This window comes from Chelon labrosus (genome assembly GCF_963514085.1).
Source record: "Chelon labrosus genome assembly, chromosome: 9".
NCBI lineage: Eukaryota > Metazoa > Chordata > Actinopteri > Mugiliformes > Mugilidae > Chelon > Chelon labrosus.
This window is the reverse complement of record NC_140359.1, coordinates 15,056,605-15,072,507: the sequence shown is the minus strand read 5'-3', so window position 1 is coordinate 15,072,507 and position 15,903 is coordinate 15,056,605. Positions and strand designations below refer to the sequence as shown.

Below are 15,903 nucleotides of genomic sequence, written 5' to 3'. Positions count from 1 at the left end.
CAATAAAAAGCATCATTTAATGTGCAAGAAAGAAAATTAACATGATACGCAGGCAGATGAGTGCACACAGCTTTAGAAAACGGAAAGAGGAATGAACATGGTACCACATCAATGCAGTCTCGAGGTGAGCCTTAAGAAGGGTTGAGACTACCGCCGTAACAACGCAAAGCCTCATCTCAGAGGAAGCTGTAGTACCTGCTGTGAAGGCTGTGACAAAACATTAAAAAAAAAAACACAAGTAAAAAAAAAACAAAAAAAACAAATGCAAGGTGCAGAATTACAGTTACCAAAAGTAGTGGCCAAACTTCCCACATAATGCTGCAATAAGAAAATCACATTTACAAAGCTCCTGATGATGCTGGCAGCACATTTTACAACGAGTACCATTAAAGAACGGCAGTATTATTATGGTACGGTGTTAAAACCTAAAAGAGGAGTCACAGTTTATTGACAATTGATCTTTAAGTCGAAGGTTAAAGGCTCCTGTTCAAAACACAGTGCGAACTAACGTGGTTAGCGATAAAAGGCTTTTTAATTACTAACGAATCAATGAGAGGCTTTTCACAGGATGTGCGTCACAGGACGTAAGAAGGGGAAACACTGCTGGGCCCGAGAGAGGTTAAAATTGTCCAAAATATTTAAATGTATTTAGTGAAATAAAAGCTCGAGTACAAAAATATGGATACGAGTGTGTTACATTGTCAAACACTTCTTTGTGAATACTTCTAGCAAAGGTGAAAACACGGCCTTAGTGACCACGATACACGTTCAGTGGAAGCCAAGTGCAACAGAATGAAACAAATGTGCCTTTCTTTTTAAGTCTGCGAGAACAATTAAAGAGATTATTCAAGTTTTCAAAGGAAGTTGCACTAAAAACTCTCCGTCATACCTTTAGTCCCGTGAATAACAAACACTGTGCCTCTGGGCCTCCTCCCTGCTGGGTGCCTCCTTCAGAGCAGCTACAACACCAGCAGGGGGCCTCCAATTTCATGTCATGACATTGAGGCGGATGATCACAGTGTCCCTTCATTAGCAGGGAATACTACTACCAGTCACATTCATCTAAAAACCAGTATCGACACTGTAGTCCACACAGGAGTCTGGACAGACATCACTCAACTAGACGTCTGTGGTACGGATGCCTTCATCATCCAAGTTGAAGGGGAAGCCTGTGTGAGGCTGAGGCTGCGAGCGGTGCCTCCGACGCCCGCTCGCCGCATCTGCCGAGGCTGTGAGGATCCCCAGTCCGCTGGTCGAAGGTGGCTGAAGAGCGTTGGGGCAGGGATTTGGGGCGGTGAGGGAGTTGGAGGAGGAGGAGGTGGACGAGGAGGTGGAAGAGGAGGAGAGAGAAGGCAGAGTGGGCACTGAGCTGAACGCGCTATCTTCATCGTCTGCATCCAGGATGGAGTGCTCGCACTGCGGAACCGGTGTCCAGGGCTGCCAGCCCGGCGCCACAGAGCAGGACTTGACCAGCGGAGGTCTCCGATCATCACTCTGCTGGCTACGGTGTGTGCAAGAGGCGTTGTGACTTCGATAGAGAGATGACGCACGTTTAAATGACAAACCCTGCAATTAGAGAGAAGCAAACACACCAGTATATGAATCAAGAGTTCACTTTTCTTCCAACAACACATAGCCCACCAAAAATAAATGAAATTGTTTTGTTTTGGTGCCCCAGAGGAAAGTCGAGCAAAAAGGAATTACCTTTGGGGGACCTCGGAAGTCCTGGATCTTCATCTCAATGTCTCTGATCCAACCACGCATGTCCTCTGGAGAGTCTGCCTACAGAGACAAGTTACCAGAAAATAAAGTCAAAAAGGGGCAGGAAGTCTTCATCTATCCTTTTATCTATAGCTCTACTGTAGTTAGAGTTTATATTACGTGTGAATGTTGATTTTATTTTTTTATTTTCTATTAGTGTTCAGGTTAGCGAAAAATGTACTGCATGTAGTTGAAAATAATTTTTCATTTTGGTATCCACACGTTCATTTTGTTTGTTTGTTTATTTCAGTTTGCTAAATGTTGGTCACGCTTCCGTTTTTCTTTTTTTCTTGCACAGATAAACATAAAATCACTCGTGCTTGCAGCTCCTCTCTCTCTCTCTCTCTCCCACTTCCCATCTTCCCCGCTGTCTCAGTCAGCTGTTCTCCCAGGGGGAGGAACAGGATGTTATTGTTGTTATGGTAACAGATGGCCGTGCCCGTTTCGCAAAAACAAACTTTTCATGCTCCTAAAAAAAGGAGCTTGTGCCACACATCGGCAGCAGAGCATTTAGGGTAAACATCTCAGAGCGCCAGGACAGATACACCTGGGACTAAAGGCATATTCTGTTCTTACACGTGTATCTAAAAACACAAACGAGGCATCTACTTCATTAATTCTGCTTTAAACTCGCACAGACATGAAAACAACGCGGACATGGACAAAGGTTCAGATGAACAGAGATTTTACCTGAATGTAGAACGTTCGGGAGCTGGTGATGATCTCAAAAAGGTTGTCTCGTAACAGCAGATCCCTGACAAGGGAAGTTAAAAATATTATCTCAAACTTAGAGTGGCTACAGAAAGGGCTCAATAGGTAAATAAGTCCTGCACTTTTGTGTTAATTCAATCCAATTTAGAAGCACCGCAAACTACACCCTCCATATTGATCATACAGATAAATTAATATCTTTCTTTCTCTGATTCAACATTATACTGAACATTATAACAGTCATGATTTAGTGCAGGACTGTTATATTAGAAGCACTTTGTTTGTGGCAAGTGAGTGTGTATTCCTTATGTATTTATATTTAGGTGAAATATACTAAATAACATCATATTATAACCATGAACTGAAGTATCATTTATAACTGCAGCTCGTTCTTAAAGGGGAACTACTGTTTTTTACAACCATGGCCTTATTTCTGGCATAAAATACGATTGTTTACTCACCCATATAACTTGTTGTTATTTGGTGTCATGCGTCAGATATTTAGATCCGTGTATATCCATATAGTGGGAGAGAGTGGGGCACCGAAACGCAGCCTCTAAATAACACATTATCTGCCGCGAAACTCGTTCATTTCACCAATATTTTGTTATGATACACTAGTGCTATTCCCCCTTGAGTCCAGAGTTAACTGCTATCATCATCAGGGGTCTGTAGATTGACCTACTAACCTCTGACCTGGATGATGTCATCTCTGAGCGCCGCACGCACCCGCGGCTTGTTTACCTGTAATTTGCTAATGCTAGTTTTTTGCAACTCGGCTGAATATTTTTCCGATTCTGAGGTTGTGGACGACGACTTTGTTTATGATGGATGTCCTTACCGTTTTGAGCCAGACTATACGGATGAGGAGCTTGTTGAAAGGAGGATGCGGAGGCAGAGAGAGGAACAGCTGGCCAAAGAACAACAAACCGCTGCACGTCCGCGAATAGATAACAGGCAACTCCAGACTCAACGGGGAATAGCACTAGCGTATCGTAACAAAATATTGGTGAAATGAACGAGTTTCGCGGCAGATAATGCGTTATTTAGTGGCTGCGTTTTGGTGCCCCAGTCACACCCACTATATGGATATTTGCTGATCTAAATATCGTCCGAATGACTCCAAATGACAACAAATTTATATGGGTGAGTAAATGATCGTAATTTATGCCAGAAATAAGGTCCAGGTTGTAAAACACAGTAGTTCCCCTTTAAGTCTTAACTCAGTTACTGTTAAATAAGTGGAAATACGATTTTAACAAGGGAGAGAATTGGATTCTTGCGTTATTACTCTTTAAAAAGTGACGGTGCATATTCAGTAATAGGAGGGTCTCTGGATAAAGTGGTTAGAAGTTTCTATGAGCACAAATAAAAAAAAAATGATAGTTGCAGTGTCTATGGAGAAAGTTACGAAACTCGTGAGTGTTTTTAAGAAAGTCTCTAGCTTGTCACTTTTTTTATACCGTTAAGGTGTGCACAGCAGCCTTTAATTTTGGATCATAAGCTGATACTAAAACCTGTGTAACAAAAGCTACTTCCTGCGCAGGACAACAAATCCAGCTAAATCTGTTGAGCACACACGTGTCCCTACTTGCAGCGCGACAAATCAAATACTGTCTGTACCTGCTCAGACCAAATGCATTCAGGTTTGTTTACGTCTATGCTCGACAACAAGATGGAGAGACGACAAAATGGTGGGAGGACCGGACTCTGATTCACGCTTGACTCACCCCGACTTCACGAGACATTCGTGGACCTTCTGAACATCCCTCAGTGGAATAGCTCGGAGGGGATCCCGATCCTGGGACATATTCAGACAAAGACAGCAGTCACGCACTGGCAATTGAGCAGGAAAACAAGAAAAAGTCTGGCTCCTCACCATCTCAGACTTGTAGTAGCTGACTGAGCTGTCATCCAGGGTGAAAAACCGCCTCTTCCAGCTCTTCCTCTGAAACACACACCACATTAGAGTTTCCATGCACAGTGTTTTTACTCAAACACAGAGTTGTTATATTTAGTCACTGGGCACTCACCACATTTCCTTGTTTAACACAGTAACCGCATCTTAGCACGCCCGGCCTGTTGCCCTTTTTCTCTCTCCCTTCTGTCTCCTCACTTTCATTCTGAAACATCACAGCCATCTTCATTATCAGTTTAGGAATCAAAGTCTATGCACGAGTCACCATGTGGTATTTCACAGTTTCACAGTTTTCTTTTTTTTTTTTCTTAAACTAAATGTTCCAAACTAATTATAAAGTTGTGGTTGTTTGCAGCAACCAGGCCGGTTTTAGCTTCCTCTGCTTTACCTGGATGGGAGTGCGCACCACTAAACCACCAATGATCTCAGTCTTGTAGGCCTGCTGTCTCTTTCCCCCCTGAGTGTCACTGATCACTGTGGTCACATCAGACCTCGGAGGATCAGGGCAAGACTTGGGAACCTATGAACAGGTGGGAAGCGAGGAGAGTTAGCAAATTAACCTCCACAGTGGTTCCCAGTAATGCAGCGGTGTTTGCCACAATGCAAAGAAAAGTGAACAGATGGAAAGTGCTGTTCATGCCGAAGGCTCGCTAGCCGTCTCCTTCACTAGCATGTACTCATTTCAATCGAGAACACTGCCCAACATTAAGAAAATGCATTACGTAATTGGAAAATTAAACAAAATTTTAATTTAAGGTTAGTTAAAACGCATAAAAAAAAAACACTCTTGAGAACCACAAGTAAAAATAAAAAATAAAACATAAGTAAAAATCTAGTAAAATAAAATAAAATAGTATGAGCAAAAACCTGCACAATAATAGAACCATCTGTCAACAGCAGCATCCACATTAATCTAGATAAAACCTCTCTGAAACATAGTAACCTTTATTGCATTAGATTACATAATTTCCTGCAGCGTGTACCCAATATAACGGCAACTGAGTCAAACAGTACATAAATGGCCTCTGCAATGTATATGTGTCAAAACTATAAACTCACTCACACTAATTGTGGCTGAAAGTACAAACTGATAAATATGTCTTTAACCACTTCATCGCGTTCTTCCTGCATTTACATCATACCGGTCCTTCTTTAGAACGCATTTTCACACATTTCATTGAGACCAAGGAAGCCGAGAAAAAAAACGGCTGAGCAGACCTCAGCTCGATGGGGAAGTGAAAGACAGAGTTAGCTTCCTGTGTCATGGTGCAGGTGAGAGAAGAAGAGAAACGCTCCTCTCTTCTCTATCACCTGCCGCCATGAGCCATCTGGATGTCGCCGGTCAATGAGGCGGAGGTCATTCCGCTGAGCATACACAAATACCATGCAAATGTGCAAACTGAATGTTGACACCTTTACCACAGTGACGTGTGTGTGTTGTCACGCGTGCACTTGCACATTCACAATTTCCTCATTCACCAACAGTATGAGAGAGTGTTTGTGGGCTGGCATTTGCACACGCCTGGGCCAAACTGGTTTGCGTCTCAGCACCGCAAATTGCAGCTTCCTGCGTTCAGGTGGAAACTAATCCCCTGGCAATCTGCTTAGTTTAGCCATTGTGTATCTGCTCCCTAGATGTCTGGTTATAAAAGCACGCATGTGTTGCACTCACCGTGATCTTGGTGGCCTTGTTGAGAGCATCTACCCACTCCCTCATATCAGCCACATCATTGGCTTGGAGGAAGTACCGCCGTGAGACTGCATTGATGACTGCAGAAAAAGAGATCAGTTCCATGAACTTCCACAAGAACCATCTTGCGTAATCTCATCACATGGGTAAATAAAACAAATGTGACTGTGTGCTACTACATTTACATGACTCGGTGTTTCCCCTAAATACTCACCAAAGCAGAACTCCGTCTTGGGCTTTTGCTTCACTGTAGCTTCACTCACCTGAAAGGAGAGGAGAGAAGAGGTGATGAAGAGAAGAGAAGAGGTGATGAAGAGAAGAGAAGAGAAGAGAAGAGAAGAGAAGAGAAGAGAAGAGAAGAGAAGAGAAGAGAAGAGGTGATGAAGAGAAGAGAAGAGAAGAGAAATATCTTTGCCGTTCTTTTTGACTGAGTGTCTAGGGAGGAGCTGTCAGCAGTACTGCAGTGCAGTGAAGCCAGATGTCATTATCTTTGGGTTACTCCGTGAGTGCACTGACATCTGGAAAACTTCACAAAGTCAGCTCCAGCTCTGTGCTGCATGTGACCGTCAGCTAGAACTGAGAGCTCTTGTGTATTTCAGAAACACTGAGAGAATTTGCATATGATTTGGGTGTATTCTGTGAATTCCTTTATGAAACATCCAGCTCTGTGTACTTCACAGGACTTGCTGTCGCCACGGCACACAGTGGAGAGAGACATGACGGAGCGCTTTACCTTAGAGATGTAGGTTAATCTCAGGCTGCCAACAAAGCTGGCTCCACTGGGCAGGTTCTGCATGCAAACACAAACAAACGGACTCATCATTGGCTCAGAGTCCAAGGTTACACAGCTTCTATTGGTCAATTTAATTTCCTCTGGCTTGTTTGTGCAAGCCTGTGTCATGCATATGTGTGGAGTACCTGAGGGTTGTCCATATACCACAGCAGATTGTTTCCCTGCGTGTCCAGGATGAAGTATCGTCTCTGGAAGCGGCAGCTGTTCTCCTTCTCCTCAATGTCAAGAAAGCCGCATACTCGGTTCAGCCGGTCCATGTACGGCATGCTGCCGCTATCACATATCACTGAGACAGGGGGACAGTTAGAAAGACAGAAACTCAGGTGAGGTGTACAGTGGGCGGCAAAATGTAAAGACGGAAGCATAAGACAGATTGAGAGAATAGAAAGGCAAAGACAGGCAGATGTGGAGGATGAATCGTCTTTCATTTAGTGTTCAAATACACACAGACACAGGAAGAAAGAGACCCACTCGCACTCAGCAGTTTTTCATGTGACGTGATTGAGGCTGAGCAGCAAACCCTGAAGCCCGAGGCTGAGCTGAGGCCCTCCACCACAGCCAAAAATTACAGACTGCGTTTAAGATCTGCACACACGCACATTTCCACTGGCCAGGGAAAAGAGAGGAGCGGGAGGGAGGGAAATAGAGGAGAGGACGAGGGGGAGAAAACCGTTGAGATCTGTTCATTAAACTGATGCCATGCATGTGAATCACTGAGCTGCTGACTGGGTCTTCAACACAATCAAGCCTCATTCAGCTCAGACACTCGGGAATGCTGATGATATTTCAATATGGTGCGTTTTCCGAAAGAATTTCATCTACGACAGACATCTCAACCTAAATGAACCCTATTTTTATTTTTTGGGGGGAGCTGGAAGGCTTACGGCTCCATTTATATTCTTGTTCTCCTTAAATTTCCTGCTAACTCTCAGTCGAAATGTTGCTTCTTTTGCGTGTCTGCGGACAAAATAGGAGCCGATCACAGTGACAAACTGCACAGATTTCATTTCATTTCTTACTCTACCAGATACGCGAAAAGGACCTGAATAGTATGTGACCACAAAGGTAATGTGGTGGTGGCTAACTAGGCCACATCTGTGGCCGATTACTATTTTTTTATATGAAGGCAAGAACAAAAATTATAATGCGACAGTCATTTCTATAAATATATAATCAGAACTGAATGACTGTCCCCTCTGCCAATACTTTTACAGGACCGTTTTGGCTAAGAAGCTTTTGAGAGATGGAAATTATCGACATTTCCATGAAACCATTCACTCACGTCACGCAACAGAGCAGAAGACAAACAAAATAAATGCCAGCACGCACACACACACAGACCCCGGTTGCATCTTCACCGTGCTGCTGGAACTCCTGCAGAACTATTTTTAAGTCAGTGGCTACGAAAATGCTTCATTTTGAAACTGCTTTGAAAAAAAAAAAAAAACTGTGGGCTGTGCTCCTGATGCATCAGCCACATACTTTTTTGCCATTGTAATAGGTCAAAGAGACAGAAACCCAGAGATTCTGAGTGTGATGGAAAAGTGAAGATGATGACAGAGAGGTCACACACACACACAAACCATTTTGGGTATCAGAAAACATCTGGGTTAACCATTACAGGGAGAAGCAGCGTTGAGGTTGTGGCATCGTTGGCAAAACTGCACCAATAAATATAAATTTCACAGTTTGTGCTGTGAGTTTTCAAGTATCTCAGGGCTGGGGTGTTGCAGGATAACAAACAAACGGCCATTAACGTCAGCAGGAAGGTACAAGGACATAACACTTTGTATAGATCACAGCAGTGATGTCGGAGTTCTTGTCTTTTACCACATCCAAGGCAGTGAACTGAAACCCACCTACACTCACTTTACACATCTGCTTTATTTGTGTTCAGATTGACAGGCTGATAGCACAAGTGTTTGAGAACACAGTCTGAAGGCAAATTACAAATTAAACATTCGAGGACTTGAAGAAAATACACAAGAATGTTTGGTTTATCTTAACTTGTGACCGCTGCTGTGAATCAGACTCCAAACCTCAGCAATTCGTCACTTCCCTGAACACGCCACAGTACTAGAGCACCTTTTCTTTTGCCTGGTAAACGTCTGCGTTTGTACTCAGACTGGACAGAGCTCTCTCCGGGGCGGCTCAAGACATTTACGATGGTTCACTTTTCCTGACTTTGAAATGTAAAACCAGCTCTTTAACAGAGCCAAAATTTGTTATGTCAATGAAAAAGCCTCACCCTCAAAATGATTATACGCTTCCTAAAGGTTTTCAGTTCTTTAAAATGTAAAAGAAATTTAGTTTTAGACTAATTTGAGGGTGCTACTTTTGTGAAAGAGTTATATGTGTATATATATTTGACATATTACGGACCAAACTATTAATACAGTTAGATTAAGTGATAATAAAAGTAACTGCAAGGGCAGCCCTGGACTGATCACTCACTTTTTGTTCACTGATTTCCAAGAACAGCTCGCCACTGTTCAACAACGTGATAAAGAGCGTGCAATTTAAAGTTTAAAAATGTGATCAAGCAGTTACTCAGCAGCACCTGACAGACGTGTTACATTTGTTCAGCTCAGATGACCCGACCTGACTCACCACATCCAACGACTCAACGGCCCTGCCACACCTACTGTACCATCCGCACACATACACAATAGCAATCACACAACACACGACCATGAGGCAACGCACACACACACACACGCAGTCACAAAGTGCCACTCGGGGCTGACTACTTACCCGCTGTGGAGAGTCGGTGTGCGCCACAGCCAGCGCCCCGCAGCGCTATGAAGCGCAGAGCAGAGAGCCGAGTTTGGTAAATACGAGCATGTTCGACAAAGTTTTTAACAACTACAACAAACAGCAGACATTTACAAGACCGGCGTCTGCGACACTCTCACACCCTCGGCTATTTGTTTGTGCGATCGGATTACAGAAGACTTGTCTTTTTTTCCGGGTTGAACGTTTTGTTATTAGAATAAACCAGCCCCGGATGTGATCTATGAGCCCTCTGTGCGCAGTCTTGTGTCGAAATTGGTTTCCTCGTCGGGACGCGTTCAACCCTTACCCCGCCCTCCCCGAAAACGGCACAGTGGACGCGCATTCAAGACAAAGCTCGACCACGTTATGTTTTGCTCGTACCACGGAGGTTGCAGGTGAAACCATGAATCCCAAATGTGACGCTGTCAGCAATTTATGCGTGTGTGGTGTCGTTTTGGAGAAGACAAAAGCGGTTCTCTTGCGTATTATGAAAATGACAATGAGTTAACTAAACCCGCTTTGCTGCTGCTGCTGCTCTTTGAGTCATTAACACAATCAGTGACTGAAACCATCAAATCTATCATCCTCCAAGCACATTGCTGCCACACTTTGAGAGGAGATCATGGTTCCCGGGAAGAGCTGACAGCCACTGAGCACAAACACACGAGCAAGCAATATTTAAACTACAAATGTCCGCTGAGATCATATGAAACCAGAAGCAGCACTCTGATGCGATTCTCTCGGGGAGAAGATGATCTGGATCATTCTGCTTTTCACCCTCGCCTCCCCACATTTTCAGTAAATATGCTAAACAAAGCAGACACACTGGAAGTCCTCATGACTGGTGTCTTAACGTCAGTCAACTCCCCAACATGCCTCTCTGATTTATTTCCTTCAAAGCTTCTTGAGGTTTTGTATAAAATGTTAAACAGTGTTGTGGTTCCAGATTCTCAGTGTCAGCAGTTTGCAGGACGGCTTCAGAGGTACCTAGATGCTCTCAGAGAAGGACGAGTCAGACTTTAGAGTCACAGCTGAAGACTCTTTAAACCACAGCTGTGGTCTGGCTGTTAATGATGACAGGGTCTTGAAGAGATGTTCGCTCGAGTCCATAAAGAGGCAACGCTATCTAGTCTGTGGATGACAGCATCAATGAAAGGCAGGTTTATTCTGTCCTTGACCAGAACCAGACGACCTGCTGTAACCCTGCTCAGCTCATCCTGAATCTGGTCCAGAAAATGAAAGGATGCCAAAGTCAAATTTATTTTTATTTAAGTGTATGTTTTAGGTGATCATTATTGTAGTGGTCTGGCCTACACTGTAGCTTCAATTGTGTATGAAAGCTGGATATATCTAGAGTACTTTACCTTGAATCTTGGGATATTTGGCCGTAAACTAAAATCCTCATCTTAGAGCATATTGGTCGTATTGTTACATCAATACAACCAGCAATCACATTAGTAACGATTATACAAGTTTTTATTGTGGAAGTGACTATTGAAACTTCAAGAGTCTTGCATATGAAATTCAGCAGTAATTCACCCACTGCCAGACTATGTGTGACAATGTTCCACTGTCATATGCCAGTTTCACTTTTGATATTTGCCACCTTTAATTTTGTTTGTGGGCAAGAAAGTCTTCCACGAAGCCTCTGCACAAGTTAAAGGTCGCCTTCAAACGACTCGAGAGTTTTGATGTGTGTTTTCTATTTTGGCAGCAAACAACTTCACATACTCTTTCTGGAAACAAAGCAATTTGCCTATCTATAGGAACAGGTTGTAAAACTGTCAAAAAGTATATCTGTATTTGCATTAAAAATAACATATGAAACATGAATTCCTATGTTTATTTGGAGCAAAATTGTACAATGTATTTGGTTACTAAAATGAAAATGCCTGTAAGTATATAGTTTACCTTAAACCTTAGAATGATACCCGTACTGATAGTTCGCCAGAAGTTTCTCGTCTTCTGCGTGTGATCATCCACCAGAGACGTGAACTCTGGATCCTCTTATTCTGAAGCCGTAGGTGATAGAGCAGATGATATCAGAGACTGCATATTTCATGGTCGTGTCAAAAGCCTCTCCTACCACAAAGGAAATAGGAAATATTTAGAATGTTTACACCCAAAATGTTGTCATCACATTTAAAAATACTTTCCAATTTCTAACTTCAACATGGTCGTGACACTCCTCAGATTTTTTTTCTTGCTGATCCTAAAGTTCTTTAGGTTAGTCATTATGAACCTCCTGATCTCTTTTCCTGTTTTACCGTTGGACCAAATGATCCCTGATTAACAAATTTCATTAACACAAAAGGCCAACAATCATTAGCTTTTTGTTTACTTAGCACTTCATTCAAACTGTATCACTGATCTTTTATTCAAACTCTTATGTACCATTAACAAGCACCTCTTTCACTGTCTTGTATCCTGCCAGGACTACACCTTTTTTAAGTACCCAAATAGAGGGTGGAGACTAATCCTCATAAGCATGCTCTTATGATATTTGGTTGCATAGCATACAGCAGACAAGGAGACAATGACGAACTGAAAACTAACTAAACAAACACCTCTCCGGCCATTTCCTCTCCTTCAGTAATGTTTTGTTGAGAGGACTCTTCTGGTCGAGCTGCTGCAGGTTATCAAGCAGGGGAAGTGGTCTGTGAAGGCATCCATCCGACAACATCGTTATACATTCACTCTGAGTGCCGTCCGGATTGTCAAAGGTGCACCCTCAGTGATTCTACTTAAATTTTACGATAGGGGCCCTAAACTGTATGTTTATTTCCCTTCGCGGGTTTCTCCGTTCAAACTGAACGTCTGACCAATCAGCTGCTGAATTGTAGCGTACCTGGACGTCTCAGCAGGCCGTAATGATCACGTGACCGCCAATACTTCCGGTGTGAAACATTTTTCTCATACAAAATAACATAAAACATTATTGCACATTATTTAGAGCTTGCTTATTAAAAATAGGCAAGGAAAGGAAAATTAATTTTTATTTATTGTTGGTGGTGATTGCTTTTTTGAGGGAAAAATATGTTTGTTTTAAATTTGACATAATTAATGAGCCCGGTGGGAGGGGCTTGCATAGGTAAAACCGCCTCCTTGAGAGCAGAGGAGTCAACAGGAGACAGAGTGAAGCTGGATGCAGAGGAGGTAAAAGTGCTCTTTCTTTATCTGTTTGGGATGACGAGCATTGCACCATAAGTTGTTAGAGTGTTTTTTGTTTTCCTGTTTGCAAACAGCAACACTGGTGTATCAGTTGTGACTTGTTATGTGTCTAATGTTAAGGTCCTTTTATGATGCCAGTGTTAGACCTAGCAGTCTTCTGTTGCAATTAAACAATGACAATAAAGACATGTTCTCTCTCTTTAATGTGTCGTTGTCGACCACATCATATGAAGAACACAGGCAAGTGTACCATCACCCAAGGACACTGCCACAGTCCATCTGATTTCCCACAAAGGAATTTAATGGTCCATCTATAAGGGCAAAATTCACAAATGCCAAAACTGGGATATGCTGATACATATAGAAAATGACCTTTGACATACTGTTAAAAGAGCAAGAAGAATGGGATACACTTTAGAAAGCAATTCAAAGACTTTCTGAGCAGCAATGGCCCCAGTCATAACGCCTACCGCAAGAGTGAGACTGAATATATAAGGGACTAGGTAAAATGTCAGGTAAGACTGATAGTGTATTAGTTTCATTCTGATACCATAACACAGTAAAGATCAAATCTTAAGTATCTGAAATCTCTATCTATGTACATGGAAAGTGAAAATATTTGCTGCACTGTTGAGTGGGCGGGCAGTGGGGAACACATCACAACAAGGAAACAGATTTTGACACAACACCAGGCCTGGGCCCTCCTCCGCGTCCTCCCTTGCTGCTCTGCTGCTGCCCCACTCACACAGGAGAAACCACAAACTGAGTTCAACAGGCCTTACTGCCTCATTTTAACCTCTGCGTTGTAACTGTAACAGCTTTTTTGATGCAGCCTTACCTAAACTTAGGGTTTTGATGAACTTTGACCTTTTTCAAAACTATAAAGTGTGTGGTATCTCTCTTCTCTGCAACTGCATGCTCTCCGTTATCTCTTTGATCGGGTGGCAGTTTGAGGTCAAATGCACAGATGCACTCAGCTGATTCATACAAAGAGCTGCAGAGGAAGGGAGGGAGGGAGTGTTAACCCGGGGTAAAAAGTGAAGCCAGCGTCATTCCAGCATCTGCCATGGGAGCCGAGTGTGCGGCAGGTGCAACATGATGTGCCAAAAGCAGCCGGTGCCAATATATAACTGAGCTCATCTGCTAAAATGTCTTAAATGTAAAGCAGATCACATAGTTTCACTTTCATTCAAGTTCAGTTATGTTTTGTCTCTTGTTCCAGGGGATTTTCTGAACTACCAAGCAGAAAACCCAATTAACTTCATCGTATTGTGCTTGCTCCTCTTTATGCCATTTTATGCCCCCATCCATTCCCCCATCCCACATCCACTAACTAATGTAAATAAAGAGAAACTGGCACTTACTGTGATGAATACAGGAAGGTTGTTTTTGTACATTTTGTTCCCCAGTTGCCGCTACTTGTCCTCTCTTTGTGCAAATAAGAAACGCTTCATGCAAATGTGCTTATGGAAAACACATCCATAAATAAGCTTTGTGGTGCAAATTGCTCAGCTCACATTCATTTGTCGATCTGACTGCAACTCATTTAGCAGCATTTGGATTTTAATTTCTTTTAGGCCGGGGAGCATTGTGATCTGTAGAAACGAGCCTTGGGTTCAGTTCTGCCAGATGTTTAACAGATGACCTCGGTGATAGATAGCATGAAGCAATGCGCTCTGAACAAAGCACTGTTTACATTTCCCTTTCAGTGTTGAAGAATAAACCTCAAAAGCAAACATCTGGCTGATGTGTTTAAAGCCATTCAGAGTGTTTTTACAGTAATGGTGATCCATGATGGCATTCGGCTTGACTACCACATACTTTAAACTTTAGCGAGGTATTATTTTTGAGTTGATTTCAAACTCCAATGTGAAATCTTAATCTGCTAAAGGAGCAACTTCAGCGTTATACGAGTTCTGTGTGAGAATATTTCCTTGCGAAGATGATAGAGCTGCAGCTCAGACTGCATGCTGCTTAAATGTATTGCTTCAGGATTGCTTCACCTTTGCAGGGAGGTGACCACACTTGAGTCTTGTGACGAAACTCCCGAGAGACTCTCAAAAGAGATCTTGAGGGAAGAACTGAACTGACCTCGGCGTTACAACACTCCTCTCTATGTCAAGTCAAGATTCTGGGCTTAAAACTTTCACATGTGGTGCTAACCTTTGCATGCACTGAAATAACAAGTCTCCACATTTACAGGAGCTGCCACGCGTTCTGCTTTCTTTCTTTTGGTAAAATTCTCTGGTTTTAAGAGGAAGTGGTTGCACGTCATATGACCTGCCTGAGGACGGAGCACTACCTTACTGATTTCATATCCTGTGGCGACTGCAGACTTGAAGTTACACGGTTGCAGGAGGAAGTCTTGAAGTTTCCACAAACTCTGTTTTTCTACGGAAAATCACAGACTGTCAGAAAGTTTTGTTTACTGCATCCTTTATGCTTCTACATCAAAACATCGACACAAAAACTGGTTTTAAAGGCCAAGGTATCAAATTTTGCACAAAGATGAACTTTGTCACGCAAAAATAAGGGTGTGATTGTATCTTTATTCAGACAACTTTGTATGCACAAGAATGAAAGAAGTGAAGCACTAAATGCATCGTTACAGATAGTTTTAAACCTTAACTTTCAGAGTTTCGGAAACCCTTGATAATGAAACAGATCAATAACGTGGTTCTATGGTGTGAAGTGAGCTGTGCACTACCCTGCAACCAGGGGACCAAAACCACACCCGGATCCCCCCCAGAGCTGCGAGTAGGTGTTCTTCACTTTGTACACATTTCTTCACCACAAATATCCTCAGGTTCATCAGTTGCTTTACAGCTTTATATCATCTGAAACTGAACATGGTGATAACCTGATAACTGAAATTTGCTAAAGTGCACACATTCACCACTCACTGAAACACACTTTATTTTCTTTCCCCCCGAGTTTCAAGCCACATGAAACTCTCTGAAGCTCAAATTCCTTTTTGATCTTGGATGTATAATATTACAAATAAAAAAAAAAAAAAGATAAAGAGGAGGCGATGAATTGTGGGTGGAAAAGAAGAGGGAGGGGGAGGTTAGAGCTGACTAAAGG

General features: G+C 42.6%; 1 protein-coding gene across 2 annotated transcripts; it reads right to left on the bottom strand.

Annotated features, from left to right (window-relative positions):
* On the bottom strand, nucleotides 1-12,459 carry plekha2 (pleckstrin homology domain containing A2). 2 transcript variants are annotated; one of them, XM_084550905.1, is made up of 13 exons: nucleotides 12,216-12,459; nucleotides 11,560-11,730; nucleotides 6,999-7,159; nucleotides 6,814-6,870; nucleotides 6,295-6,343; nucleotides 6,063-6,160; nucleotides 4,779-4,910; nucleotides 4,506-4,595; nucleotides 4,352-4,420; nucleotides 4,203-4,273; nucleotides 2,452-2,515; nucleotides 1,705-1,782; nucleotides 1-1,566 (listed from the first exon to the last, which is right to left on the bottom strand). In XM_084550905.1, the coding sequence occupies exons 3-13, from the start codon at nucleotides 7,137-7,139 to the stop codon at nucleotides 1,120-1,122; spliced, it is 1,296 nt and encodes a 431-aa protein (XP_084407031.1). In that variant the 5' UTR covers nucleotides 7,140-7,159; nucleotides 11,560-11,730; nucleotides 12,216-12,459; the 3' UTR covers nucleotides 1-1,119. The 2 variants fall into 2 exon arrangements, with proteins under 2 accessions (XP_084407031.1, XP_084407030.1); XM_084550904.1 differs by lacking the exons at nucleotides 11,560-11,730; nucleotides 12,216-12,459 and adding an exon at nucleotides 9,628-9,860.
* Between the last annotated feature and the right edge of the window lie 3,444 nt (nucleotides 12,460-15,903).

Coding starts and splice junctions, on each gene's coding strand:
- plekha2 (XM_084550905.1), bottom strand. CDS start 7,139: ATGCCGTACATGGACCGGCTGAACCGAGTATGCGGCTTTCTTGACATT. Junction 6,344..6,813: donor GATTAACCTACATCTCTAAG/GTAAAGCGCTCC, acceptor CTCTCCTTTCAG/GTGAGTGAAGCTACAGTGAA. Junction 4,911..6,062: donor ACAAGGCCACCAAGATCACG/GTGAGTGCAACA, acceptor ACCTGTTCATAG/GTTCCCAAGTCTTGCCCTGA.